Source organism: Microtus pennsylvanicus, chromosome 4, assembly GCF_037038515.1.
Source record: "Microtus pennsylvanicus isolate mMicPen1 chromosome 4, mMicPen1.hap1, whole genome shotgun sequence".
NCBI lineage: Eukaryota > Metazoa > Chordata > Mammalia > Rodentia > Cricetidae > Microtus > Microtus pennsylvanicus.
Window position 1 is genome coordinate 27067818 of NC_134582.1, and position 26126 is coordinate 27093943.

The window sequence follows — 26126 nt, forward strand, 5'->3', positions numbered from 1 at the left end:
CTCATACCTTCCGCTGTAGAGGGAACTTGCTTTTCCCAAATTAAGTTTCTCTCAAACCAAAATCAGATCTTGAGTTTCCTATAAGAAGAGTCCAGACATTAATTCTAAATTTCCAGTTGTTTTGTTTTTTGTTTGTTTGGCTCTAGTTTAGGGTTTATTACTGTCTTTTGCTCAGGCATGCACTACCACGCCCAGCAGAAACTTAAGTTGTTGTTTCCTCTCATCTTAGTGATGGTGTTTCCATTTGAATCTGCTAAGCCTTCCTCCATTTCCAAACTCTTTTTACTTAGTAGTCCCTTTAATAGGTAACCATCCATGTCCTCAACTACATTAAATACAAGGACTGCTTTTCCATGTTAGCTTTGAAAATGATGGACCTGCTATGTTTTGCCCATCCAGTTCTTACTTTAAGAAAGCTTTGCCCTAGCCGGGCTGTGGTAGCGCACACCTTTAATCCCAGCGCTCGGGAGGCAGAGGCAGGCGGATCTCTATGAGTTCGAGACCAGCCTGGTCTTCAGAGCTAGTTCCAGGACAGGCTCCAAAGCCACAGAGAAACCCTGTCTCGAAAAACCAAAAAAAAAAAAAAAAAAAAAGAAAGCTTTGCCCTAAAAACCTTTAGCCACCCTGTCCTGGCTGGTAGCCTTCCACGCTTAGGCTGTTTAATATGCACATTCAAACCCTTCCTAATAAGCATACGTGAACCTTGCTAGACTGTAGCTGAAATTTAAACCAAGCGCCCCCGTAGAAAATGCACAGTTTTTGTGGATTCATGAGACCACATTATTCATAACCGAACAGCCCCGCTGATCCTGCTGGACTTCTCTGTCGTTGCAGATCTCGATGAATGTCAAACCAAACAGCACAACTGCCAGTTCCTCTGTGTCAACACCCTCGGGGGGTTCACCTGTAAATGTCCCCCCGGTTTCACCCAGCATCACACTGCCTGCATCGGTAAGGCAAATCAGAGTCGAGGTACTTTGCAGATGTCTGGTGGGGGCCGGGCCACAGCGCAGTCTGGTCTGAAGAAGTTGTAGGGAACGTGAATGCATTTGTGCGGTGGGCACACTGTGCGGCGCTTCCACGTGACATCCTGAGCTGTGGCGTCAGATGCAGAAGCCCTCCAACTTTTGTGTTGGAGGCAGTGCTTCAATTTCACATCCCGTACTGCTGTGATGCTCAGATAAAATATGATAAAAGGCTAAAAGTCATACTGGGATTTTTTTCAGTTTTATTTTAGAAGGCACATGTTAAGAAATTCTTAGCCTATGTTATCCGAAGTGGTGCCTCTAATAACTCTAAAATACATTCTGGTTTCAAGTCCCTGAGAAATGCACTTCTTATGCTACTCTTGCTAATAAATTCAGACTTAACGTTGTCTAAAACGCTTTCCCCATGTAATGGAAACTTGAGCTTGTATCCATCTGCTCATTCCGCGCAGAGAGATTTAGTTCACATACTACACACCAGAATGCTTGACTCTTTCCATCCATCTTGTTGCTTTGCTAGACAATAATGAATGTGGGTCTCAGCCTTCACTTTGTGGAGCAAAAGGAATCTGTCAAAATACCCCTGGGAGCTTCAGCTGCGAATGCCAAAGAGGGTTCTCTCTTGATGCCTCTGGGCTCAACTGTGAAGGTGAGTTCATATGCACACGAATCCTTAACATCTGGGCTTCAGAAACGGCTTAGTACATAAAGCATGTGCCATGCCAGCCTGAGGACCCAGAGTTCAGGTCACCAGAACCCAAGTAAATGCCAAATAGTCATGGCGCCTCTTCTGTAATCCCAGGGCTCTAGAGGCAAGAATGGGCTCTGTGGAGTAAGGTGGAGAGCTAGACGACAGGAATCGACAGGCTCGGACTTCAGCAAAAGACCCCGCCTCAATTTCCGTGGGGGAGCACAGTAGAGGAACACACACAAACACACACACACACACACACACACACATGCATGCACACCACATACAAAGACACACACACTTCCTTTTGTACACGGAAGCCCTTGCCCCCATGCTCTTTACTCGTGGGAGCCTATGGTGCCTCACATGAAATAAGTGTTTTGTTTTGTTTTGTTTTTTTCCAAAATCAAAAAGAACACTGACTGGGAGGTAAGTAAGACTCATGGGTCTTGAGTGTTTCCTTGGCAGATGCTCAGGTACAGGAAGATGAATATGTTAATGTTGAAGGCCTCCTCACATCTATATCTTTAGAATGTATTGCAATTTATAGTATTGAGTTAGTTATCCTTTTCAAAGTTATTCCTAGGAATATATGGTTTTCAACGCTAGAAACAATCAATTTTTTTAAATGTTCTTTGTAAGAATTATAGGACTTTTGTATTATTTTTCAGTCAATTTTTTTGCTTTAGAAAATTTTAATTTTAATTTTGTATTTGAAGTCAATAGGCATTGAAAGCATTCTGAACCTACAGCTGCTTGCCATGTGTGAACTCAGCTCACAACCATCCACATAAGATACCGTTTATTAATTATCCATGTAAATTTGTTACACACACATCAGACATGCCAATTTTACTTCACTCTTTTGGGGTAGATTTCAAAGCCTTAGTTGTCATTCCAAGAGTGTATGCATATATTAACAAAGAAATTATTCCATATGTATCTTACCACATCTTGCCTAAAAATAACAGCATATTCAAAGACTTAAAAAGGCTTTGCATCTAATTAGTCTTGACCAACAAAAAAAAAAATCTGCATGCAAAGCCATTATACCTTGTAGATATCTCCATGGCTTTTGTGTCTTCCCCACAATGAGGATTACATGTGAGACATTTTGAATCAACTAGAATCTGTAATGTACATATATGTGTGTGTATTCTTATGTGTATACACATATATAATTTACCAAATAAATCATACCATATGGAGCTAATCAATTCAAAATCCTCCATATTTGTGGTTACTATGGTTGAATTGCAGAAATTAAGCTGTTGTTCAGAGCGCTGCTGTGCCAGGGTCTGGTGGACAGCACGAAGTATGAGATGGTTTCTTATCACAGCCATTCTTGGCGCCACCACGGACTAACGATGCTGTGGCAGGAAGGCCCAGTCTCTCGGCACGCCATGCCTTGTTTGTGTGTCCCCTTAAAGGCTGTGTTTGGAACGCACTGAACGAGGGACCGTAAAGACCGTCCTTGGGTTGTTTTTGCAGATGTCGACGAATGTGACGGGAACCACAGGTGCCAACATGGCTGCCAGAACATCCTGGGTGGCTATCGGTGCGGCTGCCCACAGGGGTACATTCAACACTACCAGTGGAATCAGTGTGTTGGTGAGCGTTCCCGGGCACTTACTTTTCTTACTTTAGTGTTAGTGGTAGAGCACTTGCCTAGCACAAGTCAGGCCCAGGGTTCCATGCCACCCCTGCTCACTGTGAGAAACGTGGACAGGGGAAGTCTGCACAAAAACACTGATGCACACCGGGGGGTTATTCTACTGGGCCCTGTACTTGTGACGTGATCCAGGATAAACCTGTCTCTGAGGTATTTCAAGGCACATCAGCTACAGGTGTAGTCATTTTCTCTCTTTGGTGTACTGGGAGGCTTCTGAGGATGACATCAAAAACGTCGTCCTTCACCCTGCTTTTCTGCTTTTCATCAGTAAGTTGTGAGATTTAGGCTGTGGAAGAACTCCTCGTGCCTTACCCTCTTAGAAATCTAAAGGAGCCTTCCCCTCCTTTTTGAGATAGGGCCTCATATAGTTCTGTAGCATGCCTAATAAAGACCCAGAGACAGATATTGGGGTTCAGCCTGAAGGTCAGAAAATCAAAACAGCCAGCCACTGGCTCTTACCTCTACTTCAGTCTGAAACGGTGATCCTGCCTCCAGGAGTCTCAGAATGAGACTGTGTCTGAGAGCTGTCTCCTTCTGTCTTACATTCCTCTCTAGGGTTGGGATTTAAAGCATGCACCAACACTGCCCCATTTCTATGGCAACTAGTGTGGCTACTAGGATTGAAGGTGTGTGTCACCACTACCTGGTCTGTAAGACTGTCCAGTGGGCTGCTTTACTCTCTTGATCTTCAGACAAGCTTTATTTATTAAAATCCAAATGAACTATCACTACACAGGCCGGGCTTGTCTATAACTTGCTATGTAGCGTCAGGCTGGCCTGCATCATCTGCTTCCCAGGGCTGTGGTATATGACAACAGGCATACACCGCCATGCCTGGTCAGGAAGTATAAGAACTGAAGCCAGTCCGACTGTGCTCTCCTGTCACGCAGCTTTAATAAGAACCATGACGGTGTCTCAACATAGAAAAGGCGACTAGTCACAGCAAGTCCTGCTGACCACTCCAGACAAAGACGCTTATGAAAGAAAACACACAGGCATTTCATTCTATTCTTCACACTGGTCATAATCATGGAAACCACTGGTCAAAAACTCACTTAGCATATGCCCGATTTCTTGGTTCTCTTCGAACATACTCCATAGCTGCACTGTCCAGCGCATCTTGAGAGTAGAAGCTTGCCTTACCAATCAGAAGGGAAATGAAGCTTCCACCCCCCCCCCCACACACACACACCACAGAGAATGGCAGGATGCCTTCTTGTCTATGAAGTGATTTAAGCTACTACACACATCACATCACTCAAATGTAGTGTAACGATCCACCAAACGAACTGACTCGGTTTGGTCTTTTATGTTCTTCTCAAAAGAATTTCCTAATGACAGCTCAATGAGCTGAGAAGAAAGCACACAAGGTCTGTGAAGTTCTTATCTCGACTGTGGCCTCCTGCCAGGCCAGGGGCAGATGCTTTACCTCACCAGCAATGCATCTCTTTGGGAGGAAAGGCAGAGGCAGCCCGTGATCTAGAGCAAGGGAGGATGACTATATGTGGGCAAGTGTCACAAATAAAGACCATTACGTTATACACTAACTTTAAAAATTAAAGACCTGCAGCTGGGGAAATAAAAAGGGTAAAACTTAAATTTTTCGATGATTACCAAAGCAATGAATGAATGAAGTTGCCAATCAAAATTTTTTCATAAATATAATACACTTCCTTTTTTCCTTCAAAGAAAATGTGTGTGTGTGTGTGTGTGTGTGAGAGAGAGAGAGAGAGAGAGAGAGAGAGAGAGAGAGAGAGAGAGAGAGAGAGAGAGAGAGAATGTCGTAGAATTGCCTAGGACCTGATACATTCATTCATATACTGAGGCCAAGTGCTGGCAAGCTCTTTACCATACAGACAATGGTGGTTTTGACTATTAAAGATGGTGTAGAATTTTATTAGATTATCGTGTTTCTAAACTCCCAAGGCCATCATTTTAGTAAGGACTGTAGGCTTCTGGGTTAGCTCTGCAAAACTTAAGACAAAAGGATCATTCTCTATAAGTTATTTCACACGGAATTCTTGGGTTTAAAGGGAATTTAAATAGAAATGATAGCACGTACAAGTCATGGATTCAAGCTTTTATACTTCTGAAATGACCTATAAACATCCAGTCCAAAACTTCCTGTGCAGGCTTCTAGTAACTGTGGAGTTTCTATTTGAAATTGCCTGAGTGATATTTGAAAGGATAAGGTACCATTCCCGTCGCCTTTTCACAAATTCCTTGAGTTAGGTGCTCTAGGCTAGGCTGCCCGAGCCCTGACCAAGACCCGTGTGCCTTCTGACAAGAGAAACACCTTGAGCAGGGCAGTGGTGCCCGCCAAGGATGAGGTGTGGGAGCGTGTGCCCTCAGTCCCAGCACCCACAGACTAAAGCAGGAGAATCCAGGGCCAGCGAGACCCAGAAAGAAAGGGGATCAAAAGTACATAAGCAGGTCTTCCCAATTGCAAGGGTTGGTTAGGAGCTTTTCTTTCCTAAAATGGTTATCTCTAAACAGCCACTCCCTTGGTAGACAAGCAGAGACTGATTTCCAAGGTTCTGGGTCCTCCCAGGGATTCAGCTGGCCTCTGATAAAGCCGGCACTCTTCTTGCCTTTAAACCATGTAACAGTTGGAACGTTAGCTCAGATACTTGGCAGAAATAGAGTGAAATTGCTCCAGCCAGGAAGCTAACGAAAGCAACAAGTTCGCATAAGTAAAAGAACCATGACAAAGTTGAGATTTTCCGTGACTGCTGGTGTCAATGCCCTGTGATTGGTAGGAGGCTCTGAAGAGGACTTTCAAGGAGTTTTCCCAGAGGCCTCTAGTGCACAGCCGAAGCTGTCAGTCAGTGCAGCAAACTCTTGTCAAGCGGACAGAGTCGTAAGTTTATGGTACTATTCACGTTGCCACCAATTCAAGGAAAGGAAAAGTTCTCTTGAAAGTGTCCATTTTGGAAAAGCCTTTCCCAAACTCCCACTTTAGAAAGTTTACCACTTTTAGTCAGTTTCCTGTAAGTTAGCCCGGGGAATCAAGAGAACGTTTAGAACATAGACTGTCCAGATGTAGGTAGCATTCTCAATCCCTGACACATATTGTGATTGTTCAGAATTGAAAATGCATGACTCTTACAAACCCTTGCCCGTGAAGAAAATGCTTCAGTATGCAAATTTTTTGCCGTTTACTGCTGGTCGCTTTCAGTTCCTTCTATAGTGTAAACTTCTCAAAAATAATCCCAACATAGCCTAGCAAGGCATTTTAATTCACAGCATATCTCAAACAAGGCCATACTTAACTAAACACATACAATGTTATCATGCTATATATTTATAGCATATAAATATGAGATCTTTCAGTGCTTCCAGAGACATTATCCTGTTCTAAAATGTTCTTGCAGTGGAATATTCAAATTCAATTGGCTTTCTTGGTAATTTTTCATCCTAACACAATGCCTGAATGAAGTCATAGTGGGAACATGGCATTAAGTTATAATCTAATTTACATTCCCTGTTAAAAGAGAAATATGGCATGTTCATGTGAGAACTAAGTATCAATGGGGATGAAGCTTTGGGGCAGAATCCCAAGTCTCTCAAATATAGAAATAAAACACTGGTCACATTCAGGTCCCACGAAGCCAAGTTACTGAGAATTTATGTATTTTCTCTGTGTGTAATAAAGGCCGGGGATTTCATACATTAGGTAATCCGAGCATATTTTATATTCGATGACTCATAGTTCAACGCTTAAATTGTCTCATTTAATTCTAAAACTATGCTCATTTCATTAAAGTGCACCTACTACCTGCCCTTTGGGTAGCCTCTATCCTGTGCTTAATGAAGTTCAATTTCCTGTCTAGCAGCCTCTGCTGAGTCCCATCTCTGTCTAGGAGATCTCATGAGCCACTGCAGGTCCCCGCCCCCACACCCTGTAATTGTTGTGTTCCCTGGATACATATACTCACAGATGGGCCTGCTTCCCCACCTGGGCTGAAATATGTCTACAGACACTCTACATTCCATGTTCAGTCACAAGAATGGAAAGAATTCCATGCACCAGATGTGATTTGTGCCCAGGGTGAAATCTGGGTTATAATAAAGCTCAAAGGAGCCAAACCCAGGGCTATCTATCAAGCCAACAGTTAAAGGCGAGCTCATAATTTCCAAAGTCAAAAGCACCGTGGGGCCTTGAATCGGTGATAACAGCAACTGAAAAGAGACCTGTGATGGTGTTCCTGCCAGGCTTCCACGGGCCAAAGCTGAGCATTTAACGGTTAAGAGCTCGGTGTCAGCTAATGGCGGGATGCAACCCTCGCAGAAGGCTCGGTCTGCACCAGGCAGGCTCCCGAGCAGTTAAAACCAGTCTTGGTTCAACAGAGTCAAGCAGGGCCATTTCCAATATTTTCATAAAAGGCTCTGAATTTTCCATAGACTCCCTCTCCCATATCCACAAAGGCGTGGGGACGTGCTGAGGGGCAGTTGACACACACCCTTTTATCATGTCAGCTGAATGGCCTCAGTGTGTCCCTCCCAGGGACACATGCAGCACCTGCCTACCCCAATAGTCTCAGCTGCCAGCCCCCAGGAGAAACCCCATACCCAGTGGCCATTATTCCCGCTTCTTCCCTCCCCCAAACCCTGGCAATACCAATCTGCTGTCTCTAAAATAATGGCGTTAGAAATAACGCTTTGTTTAAGAGAATCAAATGATTATTCATTAGGTAAACTGCAAATATCAGTCCCTAAGAGCTACCCACAAACTCAGAAACAGTACAAATAGAATGAATGGTAAAGGGCGATGTGAGGCTTCTCTTGTTTTGATTTGGGGTTTTTGTTTTTGCCTTTAAAGATGTGTTTTTGAAGTATTTTTTAGTTAACTCTCTGACTGCTTTGAAGTCAGTCAAAACAGTATTTTTTTATGTTATCTATCCTATAAGTTGATAGGCCCGTGGAGACCACTCCCCACCTCCCCCCATCCCCCCACCTTATCCCCTTCTCCCCCCCCCCCCCCAGTATCATCTTCCTTGTCCAGGCCCCTTCCCGTGTAAACTCTTCTTTCTTTCCTCGGACAGATGAGAACGAGTGCTCCAACCCCGGGGCCTGTGGCTCCGCTTCCTGCTACAACACTCTGGGGAGTTACAAGTGTGCCTGCCCCTCCGGGTTCTCCTTTGACCAGTTCTCCAGCGCCTGCCATGATGTGAACGAGTGCTCCTCCTCCAACAACCCGTGCAGCTATGGCTGCTCCAACACGGAAGGGGGCTACCTCTGCGGCTGCCCGCCTGGCTACTTCCGAGTGGGACAGGGGTAAGGCAGCCTTGCTTCCCGCCCAAGAGATAGAAGTGTTGGGACTTGGGCACCAGAAGTGAGAGTCTCTTACTTTGTAAAGAGCCGAGGACTCGAGTTATCACTGCCTGCTCCTTGTAAGGGCTGCAATTGATTCATTCCTACTCAAGGCCGGATGAAGGCTTATCAGCACATGTGTTACTGCAAGAGGTCAACGTGGAAATGACTTGTGTTTTTTTGTTTGTTTTTTTCTGATGCTGAGCCCAGCAATCTCTGAGGAAGGACTTCATCTCTTTCTTTTTCTCCTCTGGTTTTATGTAGTCCAGGAAGGGAACAGTTCTTCTCTACAAGGCTGGCTCCCCTTGGGCAACTGACTTCAAATCTTCCCACTCGTGACTGAGTGCTAGCTCCACACACCCTTCTACCCAGGGGGTGTTCTTCAGTGATGCAGAAGATGGTAATCTAGAAATAGGGACCATCTCCTTTGAAAGAGTTCGTAGACAAGGCAGCACTAAGGGACATGGACCAACCTTCCCCCAACTGCTATACCATCACTTGTAACAGAAAAAGTCTGGGCCTAGCACAGGTCTCTTCAGAGCCAACACATTGCCCCTCCTTGCTAACTAAAATAGGAATTCAGAAATGCCAGCTGCTAAAGCAGGGATCTCTGTCCTGGGCAGTAAGAACCAGCTTCAGGCTTGCGAAGCAGCAGAGTTTTCTCTTACCGTTGTCTTTGGACGTCCAGTGCTGCTTTTCGGTTCTTAAGTAAATCTACCTTTCCGTGCTTGGGTCTAGTTCGGATTTCAAGCTGAGGCAGCACAGGTTCGTCCTCAGAATTTTGTTGTTTCAAACCAAGGGAAACTCTCACTCTCTGTGTGGTAAAGAACAGAACCACCAAGATGGGGTTTTGTGATTAAGAGTCTAGGGCAGTGGTTCTCAACCTTCCTAATGCTGTGAGCCTTTAATACAGTTCCTCATGTTGTGGTGACCCCACCCCCAACCTTAACATTATTTTCATTGCTACTTCATGATTCTAATTTTGCTACTGTTATGAATTATAATGTAAACATATGTGCTTTCTGATGGTCCCAGGCGAACCCTATGAAAGGGCCATTTGACATTCCCTCAAGAGGTTGAGAAACAGTGGTTCAGCGCTTGCTCCATGGCTTCCATGTTTATGAAGGCTCTTTGGACTTGCTGAGCTGACAATAATGTCTAATCGTGTTTCTTCCTCACAAACAGCCACTGTGTCTCGGGGATGGGCTTCAACAAAGGACAGTATCTCTCTTCGGACACGGAGGTGGATGAGGAAAATGCCCTGTCCCCAGAAGCATGCTACGAGTGCAAAATCAATGGCTACCCCAAGAAAGACAGCAGGCAGAAGAGGAGCGTGCAGGAGCCTGAGCCAGCCTCAGCTGTGAGTAGACCCGGAGTAGAAACGCTGCTTTGCTAAAATCAGAAAGGTTTCCCACATCATCTTGTCTCAGTGCCATTTATAGGCTCTCAGCTTCAGCACAGTTCAGTCTATCTGCATAGTTAATGGGTCCATTGGCAGATCCAGTGTGGGAAAGATAAGAAAATTAAAATTAGTTGGGATGATGTGTAAAACACAAAGCCCTGAGGAAGACAACGATTCAGTTTTAAGTCAATTTGTCTTCATTTGTGCCACAAAGTAGATGCCCGCTTGAGAAATAATTATTTGGAAATAATTCATAAGTGAAATGATTCTGAATTTTCCCGGTTATATACAAGACACTGTCGATTTTAACTTTCCAGTGGGTCCCCAGCCCGGTCACCTGCTCTGTGCTTATAGGTCTTACCCATCATAAAATTTTGTTTTCAAATAATTTTCTTTTGTTGGACTAGAGGTCCAACTTCCCAGCCTCCAGTAAGTAAGGTTGGACCAAGGCTGCCTGGGTTTGGATCTGTTCCTCAGCCCTTGTGTCTTATAGGACACATGCTACTAACTCTCGGAGATTAATAACCCGCATATAAGGATACTGGTGATTTCCCTGAGGCCCGAGACAGTATGATTTCACAAGTCACCTCTCTTTCCAATTAATATTGCTGAGAATTGCTCCTGCCGAAAACAAAACAAAAACAACCAAAAAAGAAACTACAGTCACCAAGTAACTGGCTGTGTCAGTTGGCAGCTTGTCTCCGTTTTCTCGGTCCCCGAACTTTTTCTTATCTATAGGACTACGCTAATTTAGCCCCAAAATCTCTGATAGTATTTTAAAATAACGAGTTAATGTTACATTTACTTTTAAGTAGACTGAAGTATTCAAGGATGTGTAATCATGACAAATCGTTCATCAAGATATAAAGCCTTCCCCTTGCGGTACATGAAACATAATTCTGTCTAAATAATGATGGGTTCCTCTTAGCTACCACAGCCACAGCCTCACCAGAGCACAAACCCACATCAAAGCATTATGGCTTTTTTGGCGTGTCTAACTAAAGCACAGTCCTACCTCACACCCCAGCTGACACATTCGGATCCTGTTATCTGGGCCCTAAGCGCTGGCTTTCACCCATCTTGGCTCAGACTCGGTGTGTTCTGAGACCCTTTGCAAACTCAGAGCCCAGCCTTGAGCGTGATGGTTTCTGTGGCTGCAAGACCTACTGTTGAATAGTCTTCTCATTTTGACCCCAGAAAAGATAAAATTAGACTCAACTTCTTAACTTGTCCTTTTCTTCTTTAAAATGTGGAACAATTTCACAGATGTACGAAATGCGTAATGATCATATGGACCCCCCATTTCTGCCTTCCGGCTCCCTGCAGAGAACCTCCCGACACAACCTATTCCCCTCCCCACTTCTTTAGTTAATGTCCCACTGGATATACTTGTATCCAGTACGTGCCCATAGGCGTGCAAGTACGTGGCCATCCCCTGAAACATGGGCAAACTACAAGGGGCCACGACACCAGATCAAAATGACTGTCACTCAGTTTAAAATTACTGAGTGATAAGTACCGTATCCTCTAAACTCATCAGAAGACCTACCTATGTGGCCTAAGTCCTGTAACTTTAATCATCTTGTTGGGGCCAGGTGAGAGTCAGGAAGATTTGCGGGGGGGGGGGGGGCCTTTCTCCACGGGATGAAGCTTTGTCCCACCTCTCTTTACTTTACAACAGCCTCTTTGACTGACAGCTGATGGCCAGACAGGGAACAACCTAAACCTGCCACTGTGACTGTCACCCACCAGCCACGGATGGCTTTGGAGTCCACTGTGTGCCCTGTAAAAACTCAAATGTGTTCGCGCTCTTTCCCCAGGTGGAGCACATCAGCCTAGACAGCGTTGCCATGGACAGCCCAGTCAACATGAAGTTCAACCTCTCTGGCCTTGGCTCCAAGGAGCACATCCTCGAACTGGTGCCCGCCATTGAGCCCCTCAACAACCATATCCGCTACGTCATCTCCCAAGGGAATGACGAAGGCGTCTTCCGAATCCACCAAAGGAATGGGCTCAGCTACCTGCACACGGCCAAGAAGAAGCTCACCCCCGGCACTTACACACTGGAAATCAGCAGCATCCCACTCTATGGGAAGAAGGAGCTTCGGAAGCTGGAGGAACACAACGAGGATGACTACCTCCTGGGGGTGCTGGGGGAGGCTCTCAGAATGAAGCTGCAGATTGAACTCTATTAGCCCTTGGCAGACTTGGGTCCCAGCTCAGACCCCAGCACCGCCAGCCTTCAGAAGTGTTTGGAATGTCAGTGACTAATTTTAAATAGAGGGAAAGAGAAAAAAAAAAAGACTTCTGTTCCTTTCCTCCCTGATTCAGACTTTGGAATGTCGACCCTCACAGGGAGGGGTAATTTAGGCTCCAGTATGGCCAAAGATTTGAGTGCAAAGGCAAACATAGTTACTGTATTTTTTATATAACTTCATTTTAAAATATATTGAAAAAAAGAAACCTAAATATTCAAGAGATCAGCATATGGCACTAAATGCACAAATAATGTGAGCTTTCTTCCTGTTAGCAGTCTGGAACACTTTGGGTATTTTGCTATAGTTGCTAATTAAAAAAATATAGATGTTTATTTATTTTAATGCAGTAATATATGGAGAAATGAACAAACTTATGTAAACAAAAAGGGAAACTCGCTTGGTTTTCTTTAGATTTATAAATTTGAGCTATTTCTTTTAGAGGTGCTTTGAAAAAAAAATCCAGTACATTCAAGAGATGTTTCCTTTGGTTTCTCTGCCAGCCCTCCAACTGGTATGCCCCTGACTATTCGAAAGAAAGTCTCACGGAGCTGAACGGGCAGTGTAATCGATATTTTAAAAGACGCGAATGTCGTTTGATCCTATCCAAAGATGAAAGCCAGAGCAGCTCACGTGACAGTGTTTCACATCACCAGACTCCACCAGGCAACAGTAGAGGAAACTCAACCTCTGTAGCAAAATACCTTGACTGCTTGTGAGACCATGAGCATTGCAGGCCAAACTGTACTGTATTTCCTTCTCCTAACCTCAAGGGACCACATGTGCCGCCCACAACACCTCATTCTTACCAGGGCGCGCTGCACACTTGTGGTCCCCCAGGCAGCTGAAGAACGGCTGTTCCTCGGAAGAGGAACACCTGGCGTTCTGTCGCGTTTGGTGCTGTCGTCGATTAATGGTGCATTTATTAGGTACAAGCTATTTCAGGATTGCCATATGTGCAAACAATCATGCCACGCAGCCAAGGAATATATGTTGATGTTGTTTTTTTTTCTTAAAACCCATGTGTTTTATTTTTTAGAATTTTTCATTAATACTGTAGTTATACACCATATGCCTCATTTTATCATAGCTTATTGTGTATGAAATACCTTTGTAAAATGAACTGATGTTTTAGCTTGCTTTAGCCATTTGAAAAGATGCTCCACCAGCAGGTCCCAGTAAGAGCACACGTCCATGTTCTCCTCTTCAGAGAACCCATCCCTGGACCGGCGTTGAAACCTCATCCATGAAATGGCCAAAGCGCACACAGACTGCCAATCATCCCTCTCACACCTGTGTCCACCAAAGAGTAGTAACCAGCTGTATCCAATGTTTGGGGGCTTTTTTGTTTTGTTTGTTTTTAATAAGTAAAAGAAAAACAATGTAAATTTGTAATCAAGTGTTTGTGAGGAAAATCTTATGGATTTTGGTTGTGTTTGTTTTTGTAGGTCTATGTATCAAATATGACACTTGTCTGGCAATAAAGCTTATTTTGGGGTACTTTTATGGCCGAGTTTCCTGAGACTACAATGGCTGGTACATTTGTGGGGAGGCACTGGGGACTTAGCTCACGGGATATGTACTAAAGAACTGCAAAGGCAGTTAGGAGGATTTGCTTTCAAGTCCCGGGCATATAGAAAGAGACAAGGAAAGCAGTGGAAGTTTTCAATCCTGCCTGAATTCTAAGCTCCCTGGGACCCAGTTTTGCAGTGACCTCAAAGCATTTCCCTTCCTCCACCAGTAAATCTGTGGAAGCTGTCGTACTAAAGCATCCTGAAGTATCTGTAAGAGGGTAAAGAGCAAAGTCTCTAAATGGAGCCAAATCTTTAAGCAAAGCAAACAGCAGGCATATCTCAATGAAAATGGGACCTGCACCCAAAGGCCATCCAAACCTTATCTCTTTCAGTGAAGTGAATAGATTTAGCAGGGGATTGAACATGAACCCTCCTTTGATAACGTTTCTAAAATGGACAGAGACACACATACACACACACACACACACGCACACACACACACACACACACACACGTTTCCAAGATCTACGAGTTAGTTCAATCCGTGGTAGGATTTGCACGCTTAAGTGTTTCATACAAGGAATAAGAAAACAAGGGAATATTATGACTGATCTTAATTCTGTCCTTTGCCAACCAGAAATTAGCTGTGTGGAGTAAGAAAAGTGCTTGCCTCGGGGCATCCTCTAAAGCCCAACAGGCACGCGCAGCTTCATCTGGCGTCTATTAAAGCTCCAGCGTGAGCTCTGTAACGTCCAATGACCTGGAACCGAATCTGACTCCGGCTCTGAATATCAAGCAACAAGGCTCTTAGTTAACCTTAAACCTGCTCATGAGGACGTTTAAAAACCTACACTGCTGGGAGCTTCATGCAGAAGATAAAAGGCATTAGGCATGCTACACGGAAGAATGTGCTAGAAGAAAGGGATTCCAAAAAGCTTTTCCCAAGCGCGATCCTTACGAGCATCCCTGCCTCCTTTACGGCAGCTGTACGTCATACCATCGTTCGTAGAACTAACCACCCAGGATGTTGTAGGTAGCATTATCTTATTCCCGTTCCCATTTGAATCCGAAATTTACTCAGCGTAATTCTTTAAAAAAAAAAAAAAAACAGAAAAATACAATGTTGACTCAGGAATCTAAACCAAACCCAGTGACTATATTCACTAGGGATAATGGTCTTCAGGTGACAGGGGAGAATTCTCTCCCCACGTGCTTTGTGACTTAGAGCTCTTGAGACGCTTGTCCTGCTTAGTTCTTTTCCTTGTTGCTGCACCTCACACTGCGTGGACCTCAGTCACATCTACACCTGAACTCTGAACTTAGTTCAGAGAAGCATAGAAGTGACAATTCATTCAAATATCTGTTGGGATTAATGAGTCCTGCCTGCAGCTGCTCTTCCCTGTCTAGAGCCTTGTAATTAACGTTACTAGAAGCTGTGCCTAGCCTAGAGGATCAGAGGATGGGATTTTCACCTGTTGGCCATTGACTGCAGTGTATTCAAGCCTCCATGGTGCTACTAAACAAGGGCTTTTGGTACCAGTGATTGAAGGTCTGTGTGTCAGTCTGTCTCTGCGTGAGTATTCTCAACCTCCAGCCCCTTGCCCAAAGCTCGCGAACTGGGGTCTAGCGCAAAGAGCGCAGACCCGGGCCTCGCTGCACAGCAAACATCTACTCTTGTTTTATTGTCTCAGGATTGGGAACGGTACCCATCACACTGTCCATTCTCTGAGGCATTATTTGGCTTTAATTATCTTGTTTTGCAGAATAGATCCTTTGTGTTAAAGGTGAGACACACACCTAAACAGTCTAAAACATTGGTCCACTTGAGTCTAAAAACTTTGGGGAACAATGGAACGTATGAAATTGAAATGACCGAAACACAGCCATATTTGATATAGAAGATGGCAATTTAGTGTGTTCAACCTAACCGTTCAGAAATACGCATGCTCTTTTAAGAATATGCTGGAAATATGAAAGTTCCGTTCTCTTCAGAAGAGAAAACTCCACAACTCCACGGCTTCCCACGTCTCTCGTGGCTCATCTGGACTCTCACTTTAAGTAGTCCCACGGAGGAGGACATCACTTACTCAACCTCTTTCTCATCTCCTCCAGGGCCATGGAAAGAGACTGATGTACTCACCCTTGGGACCTTGATTGGCTAATTGGAAACTATTTAAAGACAAGTTTATTGGAGGAGGTGGTGAATAGAGGACTTTTTTTTAGAGTAAAAAAAAGAAACCTAGGAATTTTTAAAGAGAAATAAAGATAGACAGAAAGATGGAAGTCCACTGCTGCTTCATGGGAAACGAGACATTTGATACTTGAGGGTTGGTTTTGATTTTTTAGCATGCTAATGTTCTCAATATACTCAAATCCATAACTTCTTCATAAGAAGTACATTTTGCTGACTTTATCTTTGAAAACCCTTTCAGTAGAACCCTAACATACAATGCAAAGCTAACTCTGTAATTCAACCCTTGAGTTGGATTTTAATTACAAGTCTGGTCTTATAATTAAAAACAGCAACATAAACAAATGACGCTCCTTTGAATCGGGCAGAACAATTTAGTCCTATCTCCTGGAACAAATCGTATGACATCTCAGACTTGATCGCTTCCCTGACTTTATCTCATTGTGTGGCTCCAAAGGGTCAATGAGGTCAAGGAAAGCTTCCGGTTGGTGGAGGGACCCCGCAGATAGCAGGAACTCCGTCAGGAAAGTCAGCCTTTCTTGATCTTTGCATCCTTGCCATTGCCACCACTAGGGAATAAAGGAGACCACATACTTATCCACAACATCTTCCTAAACATGTTCCTCTGAGTACTGATACAGTCACTAAACTGAAGGATATGTCCAGACACACAACACCCAGATGAACCAGTCTTCCAAGTAGCTCACACCTGTGAGATTTGTAGGTACCCTAATGTTGCCACCAATGTTTATAATTGCCATACGGTCCTTTGCTTATTGGAATTGTGGGTGAGAACCCAGAAGTCCAAACCACAAACACAGCCAGAGCCTTCACGCTACAGAGTCCCCAAGAAAGTAAGTAAAGAGACTGTGCTCACCAACAGACCCCATTAAAATGATTTATTACCATGGAGAGCTAGAAACTCACGCATATTTACAGGTAAAGAAACTGAAGCCCGGATTTGTAAGAGTTGAGCGCACAGCCAGTTTACACACAAGTGAGACCTGATTGTCTGGCTGAGGTATGGTACTCTGCATACTTCCATTCCATGGTAAGCCCTATTTGGATCTCTTTTAAGCCCTAAGGATATAGGCCAGTTCCCATGGTTTTGGCTTCTACTGAATCCCAAATGTTTTCCAAGCACGATTTAAACACTGCTTTTGCTTTGTCTACCCCACCCTCTGTGTAACTGCTCCCAGTGTCTCATAAACCAGAGATTTGTGTGTGCTAACATGCCAAGATATTGGCTGCAATACAGCAGACCCCACCCAAAACCCTGTACCTTAAAATATATATTAAAATCCTGAAGGGTTAAATATTTTATTTAAACCAGACCTTCGTATTTTAAAAACACATACACACTTCTTTTTTACTAAGAACGCTCAAGGAAAGTACACTAGTTACTTGTGTTTCTTAATTGTCTTTTCCCCCTTTGCCTGTGAGCCTAAAAATGGTACTAGTAGATTAAGTTGGCCTGCTTTCAAAATAGCCAAGCACCTATAGCTCACATTAGTCGCCCCCATTAAGTCCTCGGGTTAAATGTTAGGATGTAGAGTAGACGTTTTCCAAGGGAAACGGAAAACGTGTTACATAATTCTGAGCAAACTATAACGAACACTAACATGAATAGCCTTCCCCAGACAACCACTGCTTCATCCACGAATTCCATTAACAACAGTAGACGCTGTGAAAAACGTGTCCCTAACACTGTGTCTACAACAGCAGCGTGTTGACCTGGCTTCACTGCCTACATTTCTGCCCCAAGGGTTTTTGCCTACCTTTTTCCTGTTACGAATTCCCTGCACTCAGGTAACCTACTCTCTTTTTAAGACAAGGGCAGTGTTTCACACCCTGTCCAGGGCATTTATGAATCTCAGACCTAAGACAAGTCTGACCCTTGCTGTGGAATAGCACCTAGAACCTCTAACCAGCGGTGAGCACATGTCAGCATCATTCTATTGAACCCACAGACTAAGTCTAGAAATTTCCACTGAAGGAAGGAAATGATGAAGACAAATCAGAATCTGAAGACAGAATTCTATAAATAGTTTGAATCATTGAAGAAGATGCAACTGAAATTAAGATAGAGTTGAAAAAACAGATACCCCAACTAGAAAACTCAAAAGAAAAGCATACACATAGAGCAAATCAAGCAAAAAGTAGAATATCAATACTTAAAGATAAAAGAGGATCTCGAGAAAAAATATTAAAACACAGGAAAGGAATATACATGAAATATGGGATACCACAAATAAAATCATGAAGAAAACTTCCCCAAACTATGAAATGACACACTCGTCCAGAGCACCCAATTGTTAAGATCAGAAAAGAATAATCTCCAGAGCATACCATACTTAAAACATCAAGTAGGCAAGACAAAGACAGTGTATTGAAAGACACCAGAGGAAAAACTGAAATCACAAATAAAGAAATACACATAAGAATCAGTGTTGATTTCTCAATGGAATTCTTGAAAGCCAGAAGAGCCTGGAACAAAGCACTGAAAATCCTAAAAGACTGTGCCAGCCAACCTAGACTAATGTACACAGCAAAATTATCTGATATAGCTGGAGAAGAAAGAAAAGCTTTACACAATATAAATAACCTAAAAGTATTTATATTCAACAAATCAAACCTAAAGAAAATACAGGACGCAGGATTCCAGACTGAAGAAGAAGCATGAGCCTAGCCAAGACACTGAGAAGAGACAGGTAGCTATTAGAACTAAAACACGAAGTGTCATTGAGAACACCAGCAACCAAAACAAAGATCAACAACAACCACAATGAACATGCACATTTAAGTAATAACTTTAACTATAAATGACCTCAATCCCCCAATCAAAAGACACAGACTGGCTGAATGGTTCAAGAAACAAAATCCACCAATCTGTTATCTGGAAGAAACATATCTTAGCTTTAGTGATAGGCACTGCCTTCGAAGAAAAAGGAGAGAATCAGTCTCTGTAGAGTAAACCAAAGCCTGTCTTCCTTCTTCTGAAACACATGCTGGAGAATGGTGGAGTTTGCTCTGTCCAATAACTGGGGGTTGACATTATACAAAAGACCAAGACAACTGCAAAGAGAGGAGCCATTCAGTCTCAAAAATTACAATTTATAGCCAATTATGGTGAAAACTGCCCAGATAGTAGAAGAAAGATAGATCTTAACACTGTACCTTGTATTTTCCACTTTAATTATGTTTCTTTCCATTCTGTCACTCTTTGCTTTCCCTGAATATTGTGTTCATTTGTTCCGTGAGCTGATTGAGAACATACATATGTGAAGCTTTGTGTGAATAATTACATGAGCTTTTTGAAAGAATAAATGCATTTAGCCAATAAGGCCAATTCAAATATTAAGGAGCCAGCTCTTACAAATGCCAGGTCTGTCCGCCGCAACCTGGCAGTTTGATTCTTCTCCTTTGTCTTTCTGGCCTCACTACACATAAATGGTTCTCAGAGTGGGAGAGAAAAATTGCTTCCTGGCGTCTGTTTGAAATCTGCTTTTTATCAGCATTGTGTGTCTGACTTTGTCCTCGTATTTGTTTTACAACAAAAACAAAATAGAGGAAAGATATCAACCATGTCCCCCCAAGTTTATATAAGTCCCCTTTTGTTGTTGATAATAAAAGCAGTTCTGTTTTATAACTTTGAGCTCATCCATAGTCTACAAACATCAAGTTCCCTCATTTGCTCCCAGTCTCTTTTGAGTGTAGATGAAGGATGAGTCAAGGTCCGGGATAGTTGTTGTCTGTGGTCTGTCTGTGAGTCCACAGATGCCTCTCATCACCTACTCACCCCTTGACTTCATAGTTGGATTGGTGACAGGCAGTGGGGTCAGTGGTATTTTCTGTGCCCTGCCTTTATTACTAGGTGTGTCATACCTCTGCATCTAACATAAAACCCCAAGTGTGAGACAACCCAAGTCTCCTCCCATTTTTCTACCTGAGACTATTCAGAGAGAGAAAAAAGATGAAATAAAAGGTCAAAATGAAGCTGTAAATTTAAAAGATTATATAAAATAATGTTGGTTTTATCCATTCGACGGTATATCTATTTTAAAATTTTTTATCTAAACTCAGATTGCAATTCAAGATCTTTTAATTTTGCACACTTATACTGTGCAACTTGACTTTAAGGTTAGAATGTGTATCTTTAATTTAGTTGTGCTTTGACCTTTTAAAAGAAACATTTAACACAGATCCTAAAACATGCTACTTCTATGATTACCTAAATTATTTGAAATATAACCCTTTTTAATTTTAATGACTAGACAGATTTGATTATCAGAGTTTCAAATAAATACGCCAGGTAATGTGTATACTCAACAAAGATCTACCAGTAAAATTTGTAGCGGACCTTCGCTTTGAGCCAGTCTGCCACAGTGGGTACAACAGACCATCCTTACTTGTTTTGAGGGTGGGGAAAGCAAGCTGCATCAGTTTCCTAAGATGCTATAACAAAGCACTGAAAACCAAGCGCCTTAAATAAATGAGTTATCTGAAAGTTCTGCACTCTAAAATCATGGTGGGTTTAGTCCTGTGCCCATTGTGCAACTTGTAATGTACACTTCTCGCCCTTGACTGGTTTGCTAGAGCATCTGTTGACTCTCGTGACCAGCATTTCAGTTTCTGACTCCATGGTCATGTGGTAACTTCCTCCCAGTACATCTGTCTCTACACGCCCATCTCTTCTCATAAGGACACCAGGCATATTGGATTAAGGAGAGATTCTGGAGTTCAGTGTGACTTTGTTCTTGTTAGTTTTGAGATCAGGTCTCGTGTTGTAACCTTGTCTAAGTACATCACCCAGCCCAGGTTGACCTTGAACTTGGTGATCTGTCTAGTTAGGACAGATCTATTCTATTGCTGTGAATGGACACCATGACTGAGGCAGCTCTTATAAAGGAAAACGTTTCATTGGGACAAGCTTACAGTTCAGAGGTTTAGTCCACTATCATCACGGTGGGTGGCTGTGGCGGCATGCAGGCAGACATGGTGCTGGAGAAGGAACTGAGAGTTCTCCATCTTGATCCACAAGCGGCAGAAGCAACTGTGTGTCACACTAAGCATAACTCGAGCAAAAGTCACCTCAAAGCCCACCCCACCCCCAGTGACACAGTTTCTCCATCAAGGCTGCACCTACTCCAAAAAAACCACACCTCCTAATAGTGCCACCCCCTATGGGAGCCTTTTTTTTTTTATTTTAAATCACCTTATCTTCCTATCTCAGCCTTCTGGGTGCCTGCATTGCAAGTGTGAGCCATCATTCTAGAGTGGTTTGATTTCACCTGAACTTACATCTTAACTACTTTCATTAAGATTTTATTTCTCAATAAGCTCACTTTCATCACCAAAAGCAGCCAAGAAACTTAAAAACCAAAACTTGTGGTACAAGCTGAACCGTTGGAGCAGAAAGAAACGGTCTTGAAGATTACAGATTTCTGTCACGTGTGTTTGGGCCAGGCTCTTCAAGCCTACCTTTTTTTTCACCCATCCCCGTACTCACCCATTTCCTCACCTACCTGGTCATCCATCCCTGCCTCCTGTTCTTTTTTGTGAACATTTAAGAGGCATTTGTTGAAGGATACGCAGCGTCTTAGACTATACCATAGCCTCAACAGGAGCACCATGGGAGTGTTAGACATGTTTAAACTGCTGATAGTCACATAGTTAATAAGCTCAGCCAATTACCTGCACCCATCAGAGATCAGAGAACTCCTTCAAGTTGTAACAACAGCAGCTGCTTCCCAGAGCTGCACTGGTCCTTTGAGTGACTTGCAAATGTCCTGGTCAGGGAGAAAGGGGCTCCCGATCACAGAGCTTCTGTAACATGAGGTGGCCTGAACTTATTATTTTCTGCCCTGCTTTTCCTCTTGATTATTTTCCAAACCTAGTCTGCATCTCTTGGTAACTATAAGCCATATTATTTCTATGGGGAGTTTTTACTAGTAGATGCATTATAAAAGCAAGCTTTATTATATTATAAAGGTAAATTTTTTACATTTATACCACATGGTATAATGGTGGGCACTGTGGTATTCAATTAATACAACTTAGCGCCACCTGATAAGAGAGTCTTAATGATGAATTATCTAGATCAGGTTGTACAATGGGCATATCTGTGTAGGACTGTATTGATCGTTAATTTGTGTATGGTGATTCAGCCCATTGTGTGTGGCATCATTCCCTAGGCAGGGATTCCTAAATATAATTAGAGTTAAAAAAGCTAACTAAAAGCAAGCAGGTAGGCCGGGCGGTGGTGGTGCACGCCTTTAATCCCAGCACTTGGGAGGCAGAGGCAGGCGGATCTCTGTGAGTTCGAGACCAGCCTGGTCTACAGAGCTAGTTCCAGGACAGGCTCCAAAGCCACAGAGAAACCCTGTCTCGAAAAACCAAAAAAAAAAAAAAAAAAAAAAAAAAGCAAGCAGGTAAACAAATAGGCCTGAAAGCATTTGTTTCTCTCTGTTGTGGACTGTGGAGGTGATGTGAGTAGCAGTTTGAGTCTTTGCCATGACTCAGGGATAGACTGTAGCCTGGAATTGTAAGACAAATCAACTCTTTCTCGCAAAAGTTTTTTTGTTTGTTTTTTGTAGGATATTTTGTCACAGCGACATAAATGAAACTAGCCTTGGCACAGATACTGACTGACAAGAATTTTTTATTTTCAATGTTTAGATTTTTCATAACAAAATATTGATGGACTACACCTATGAACTCAATTTTGCACATTAATACATAGTTTCAACCTTAGTTGATTTCCCATCATTCTTTTTCTATTCCATCACTCACAGAGTGAAGACAGTATTTTTTTTATCTTAACAGCTTCATAGCATATCATCACAGCACAGGGCATACACCGTCTGTCAATGTTAGCCTCATGGAGATCTTTAAAGGGGGAAAACGTACCTCCGAAATCATTGTTCTTACCTATAAAAATGAGTTGACTCACCCTGAATCCTCTCATATCTAATTGACATTAAATCCTGAGGAATTGTCTTCACTGGATATGAGATGAAAACACTCATCACCCCTTCCTTAGCCAATAGATAAAGCCACTGTCACTTCTCAGTCAAATTGTGCTCACCATTGTTGTCTCTTGCTGCTTAGTGTTCAGACTTATTAACCCTCAAGTAGTGAGTTCTTCTCATCCCCCCAGAGACTCTCTGCAACCCAACAGAGGTCTATCTTGTCCACCAAGAAGAAGAATCAAGGTAAGCAGTTATTTTCCCTGTCTCCAGAGTCCCTTTTAGTGCTCACGGTTTGACCTGTTTTGATCTGATCCAAGTCCTGCCATTTCAATGTGGTGTTTTCAAGTGGAAATCCATTTCCTTCATTTCCTTCTAAATGACAGAGGAAGAACTCTGTGCAGCAGCCACCATAGCAGGAAGAGTCAGCTGAGTCCACAGACAGCTGATCTTCGGCAAAACCATAGATCTCCTTGAATTTGACTCCATAGTCAGACATTAGGTGAAATCTGGACATGTGTTAAATCATAACAGATCAATTCCCAACTAGTAAGGACATCAATATTGATCTATAGGATTTAGATTTATTCAATTAGATCAATTCCCAACTAGTAAGGACATCAATATTGGTTATAAGATTTAGATTTATTCCAATCTCTAGCTACTTGGAAGAAGAAGCAAACCCCTAATCAAGGTAGCGTTTCTTCTCAAATCTTCTTACTTGGGAATTTCTGTTTCTCTCCAATGGTCAGTCTTGAGGCCAAGAATTCTCAGAAAGGAAACTGGAATTGAGAACAACAAAAGCATTTAAGGCAACTGCTATGGTCTGACACTCTTAATGTGCTGGGAGTTCTGCTTTCACTGAATGAGAGTGGAAAATATCTCTGGGGGAGAGGCCTAGTTAGGCTCCTTGAAATATCTCCTAACTTTGAATTTGCACGACACTCTGAAACCCTAAAGCAATTCCAATAACTCAACAGCAAGTCCTTTAAGGCAAGGCATTTCAGACATCAAGGTAAAAATTTCCAATGTAAATTATAATATAGTGCAAAAAGTAACAACATTTAAGATAGTTTTTTTTTAAGCTGGGCATTGGTGACACATGCCTTTAATACCAACATACTCAAAAGGCAGAGGCAGATGGATCTCTGTGAGTTCAAGGTCTACAAGTGCTAGTTCTAAGACAGGCGCCAAAGCTACGGAGAAACCCTGTCTCAAATAAATAATAAAAAAGATAGCTTTCTAGTGTTTAGAAGGGATAAGGTAATGCAAAAATAAGTAGAAGAGGACACTGAAACAAAATGCTAGGGTGTGTGTGTATGTGTGTGTGTGTGTGTGTGTGTGTGTGTGTGTGTGTGTGTGTGAGGCTAATATAAAATTTGTATAATCAGTTTCTGCATACCTTCTCCCAACCATCCCTTGGCATAAGGTGGATTAGGATGATCACAAATTCTTTATAACTATTTCTATTAAAATAAGCTTAATAGGCTGCCTTGTGGATTTGTCTTGAGCATCAGGAAACAGTGAGTGTGACTTTGTATGATTTCTAAAGGTAGACTTCAATGAGATTTTGCCATTACTGCTTGCTTTCACTTGGATCCCAGTTTCCATGTGATGAACACTAGGCAAAGCCAATGAAGACTTTGACCCAGCCAATAGCCATTGACAGTTGAGCTACCAGATGACAGTAACCACATAAGAACAGCAGGAGAGAAACATCTCTCAAACCAGCCCAGCTCAAAGAGCTGACCCATAAGCAATTAGCCACTCATATTTTTGCTATTTATGACATTCACTTTAGGATTTTATTATTTAACGAGAACTAACTAAATATAGCATTAAGCTTTCAACAACCACCATGAAAAAAGGAAATCGAGTGATTCACACAACTCAGAGGCAATTGCTGGAGAGAGCCCAAGAGGGTGTGTTCTCCAAACTTGTGTTCTCCAAACCAAGCCCTGTGGTCCAGATGAGTAAACTTGCTTACAAATCCTGGTGCCCATTCCATTTCTCATGAGTCTTTGCTATGTCTATGTCTCAAAGACAGAGAAACATTCTGTTGCTTGTTCCTATTATGTTTCTGATGCAAATGAAGTTTTTTGATCTGAATGGAGCCCCTAAAATCATCCAATGCCAAACTCAAGGCGTCATCCTGGCTCTTTCTTTCTCATGCTCTACATTAAATCATATGAACACTGTTTTCATTATCTGTTGGCATAGGGCCACATCCTAACCTTCCATTGTCAATGCTGTAGTGAAAAAACACTGTCAGTCAGGTTATGGGAAGAGTCTCCCTGCTGGCCTTTCTGCATCTATTCTTGATGACCACTTCAGTTTCTTCACCGTTTGATAGTCCAAGTGTTCCATTAAAAATGCAATTCTGATCATTTCTCTACTCCTCTTCAAATTTCTAGCGCATTCTCAGGTTACACAGAAAAAAAAAACTGAGATCCCACAAGACCCTTGACAACCTGTCCCCAAGCCCACCTCTCTGTCCCCTCCTCTGAGAGTCTTCTCACTCTACTGATACTCTTGTTGACATCCTTGCAATTCCTGGAATCTGCTGAGAGATTTCAGCTCCTAATACCTGTAGATATCTAATGTCTGTAGGCATGTCTCTCTAAGATCATCTTCCCATAGGCAGTCACAAGTCTGTCTCTGTTCAAATACTATTCTATGAGAAGGCTTTTCTCATGACAGATGATTTTAAAGTAACAAGTCCTGACATTTTCTATTCTCTTAATCTTTGCTGGACGTGAACCCATCTGACTTCTTGTCTTTTTTTCAAGGATATTCTTGATCAAAAGAGTTTATGACATATCAGATGTAAATTAAGCCTCTGGCTGAATGAAGCCTTGAAAAATATTACTTGGGCTGGAGAGATGGCTCAGTAGTTTTGAGTACTGGCTGCTCTTCCAGAGCTCTTATATTCAATTGCCAGCATCCATACTGTGGCTCACAACCATCTAAAACTCCAGTTTTGTGGTATCCAACACCCTATCTTGGCTTTTATAGGCAATAGGCACGCATTGGTTCACAGACACAAATGCAGACAATACACTCATACATGTAAAAATACAACAAATCTTTCTAGAAATGTTTTTGGAAATTTTTAAGAAAAATGAAAATATTAC

General features: G+C 42.6%; 1 protein-coding gene across 1 annotated transcript in view; it reads left to right on the forward strand.

Annotated features, from left to right (window-relative positions):
* Fbn2 (fibrillin 2) overlaps nt 1-13809 on the forward strand; it is a 197124-nt gene extending 183315 nt beyond the window's left edge. The window contains exons 60-65 of the mRNA XM_075968617.1: nt 835-951; nt 1507-1635; nt 3169-3288; nt 8395-8626; nt 9848-10022; nt 11885-13809. Of these exons, the coding sequence (XP_075824732.1) occupies nt 835-951; nt 1507-1635; nt 3169-3288; nt 8395-8626; nt 9848-10022; nt 11885-12259 (1148 nt within the window). The 3' untranslated portion in view covers nt 12260-13809. The remainder of the gene's footprint in view (nt 1-834; nt 952-1506; nt 1636-3168; nt 3289-8394; nt 8627-9847; nt 10023-11884) is intronic.
* Nucleotides 13810-26126: the final 12317 nt, after the last annotated feature.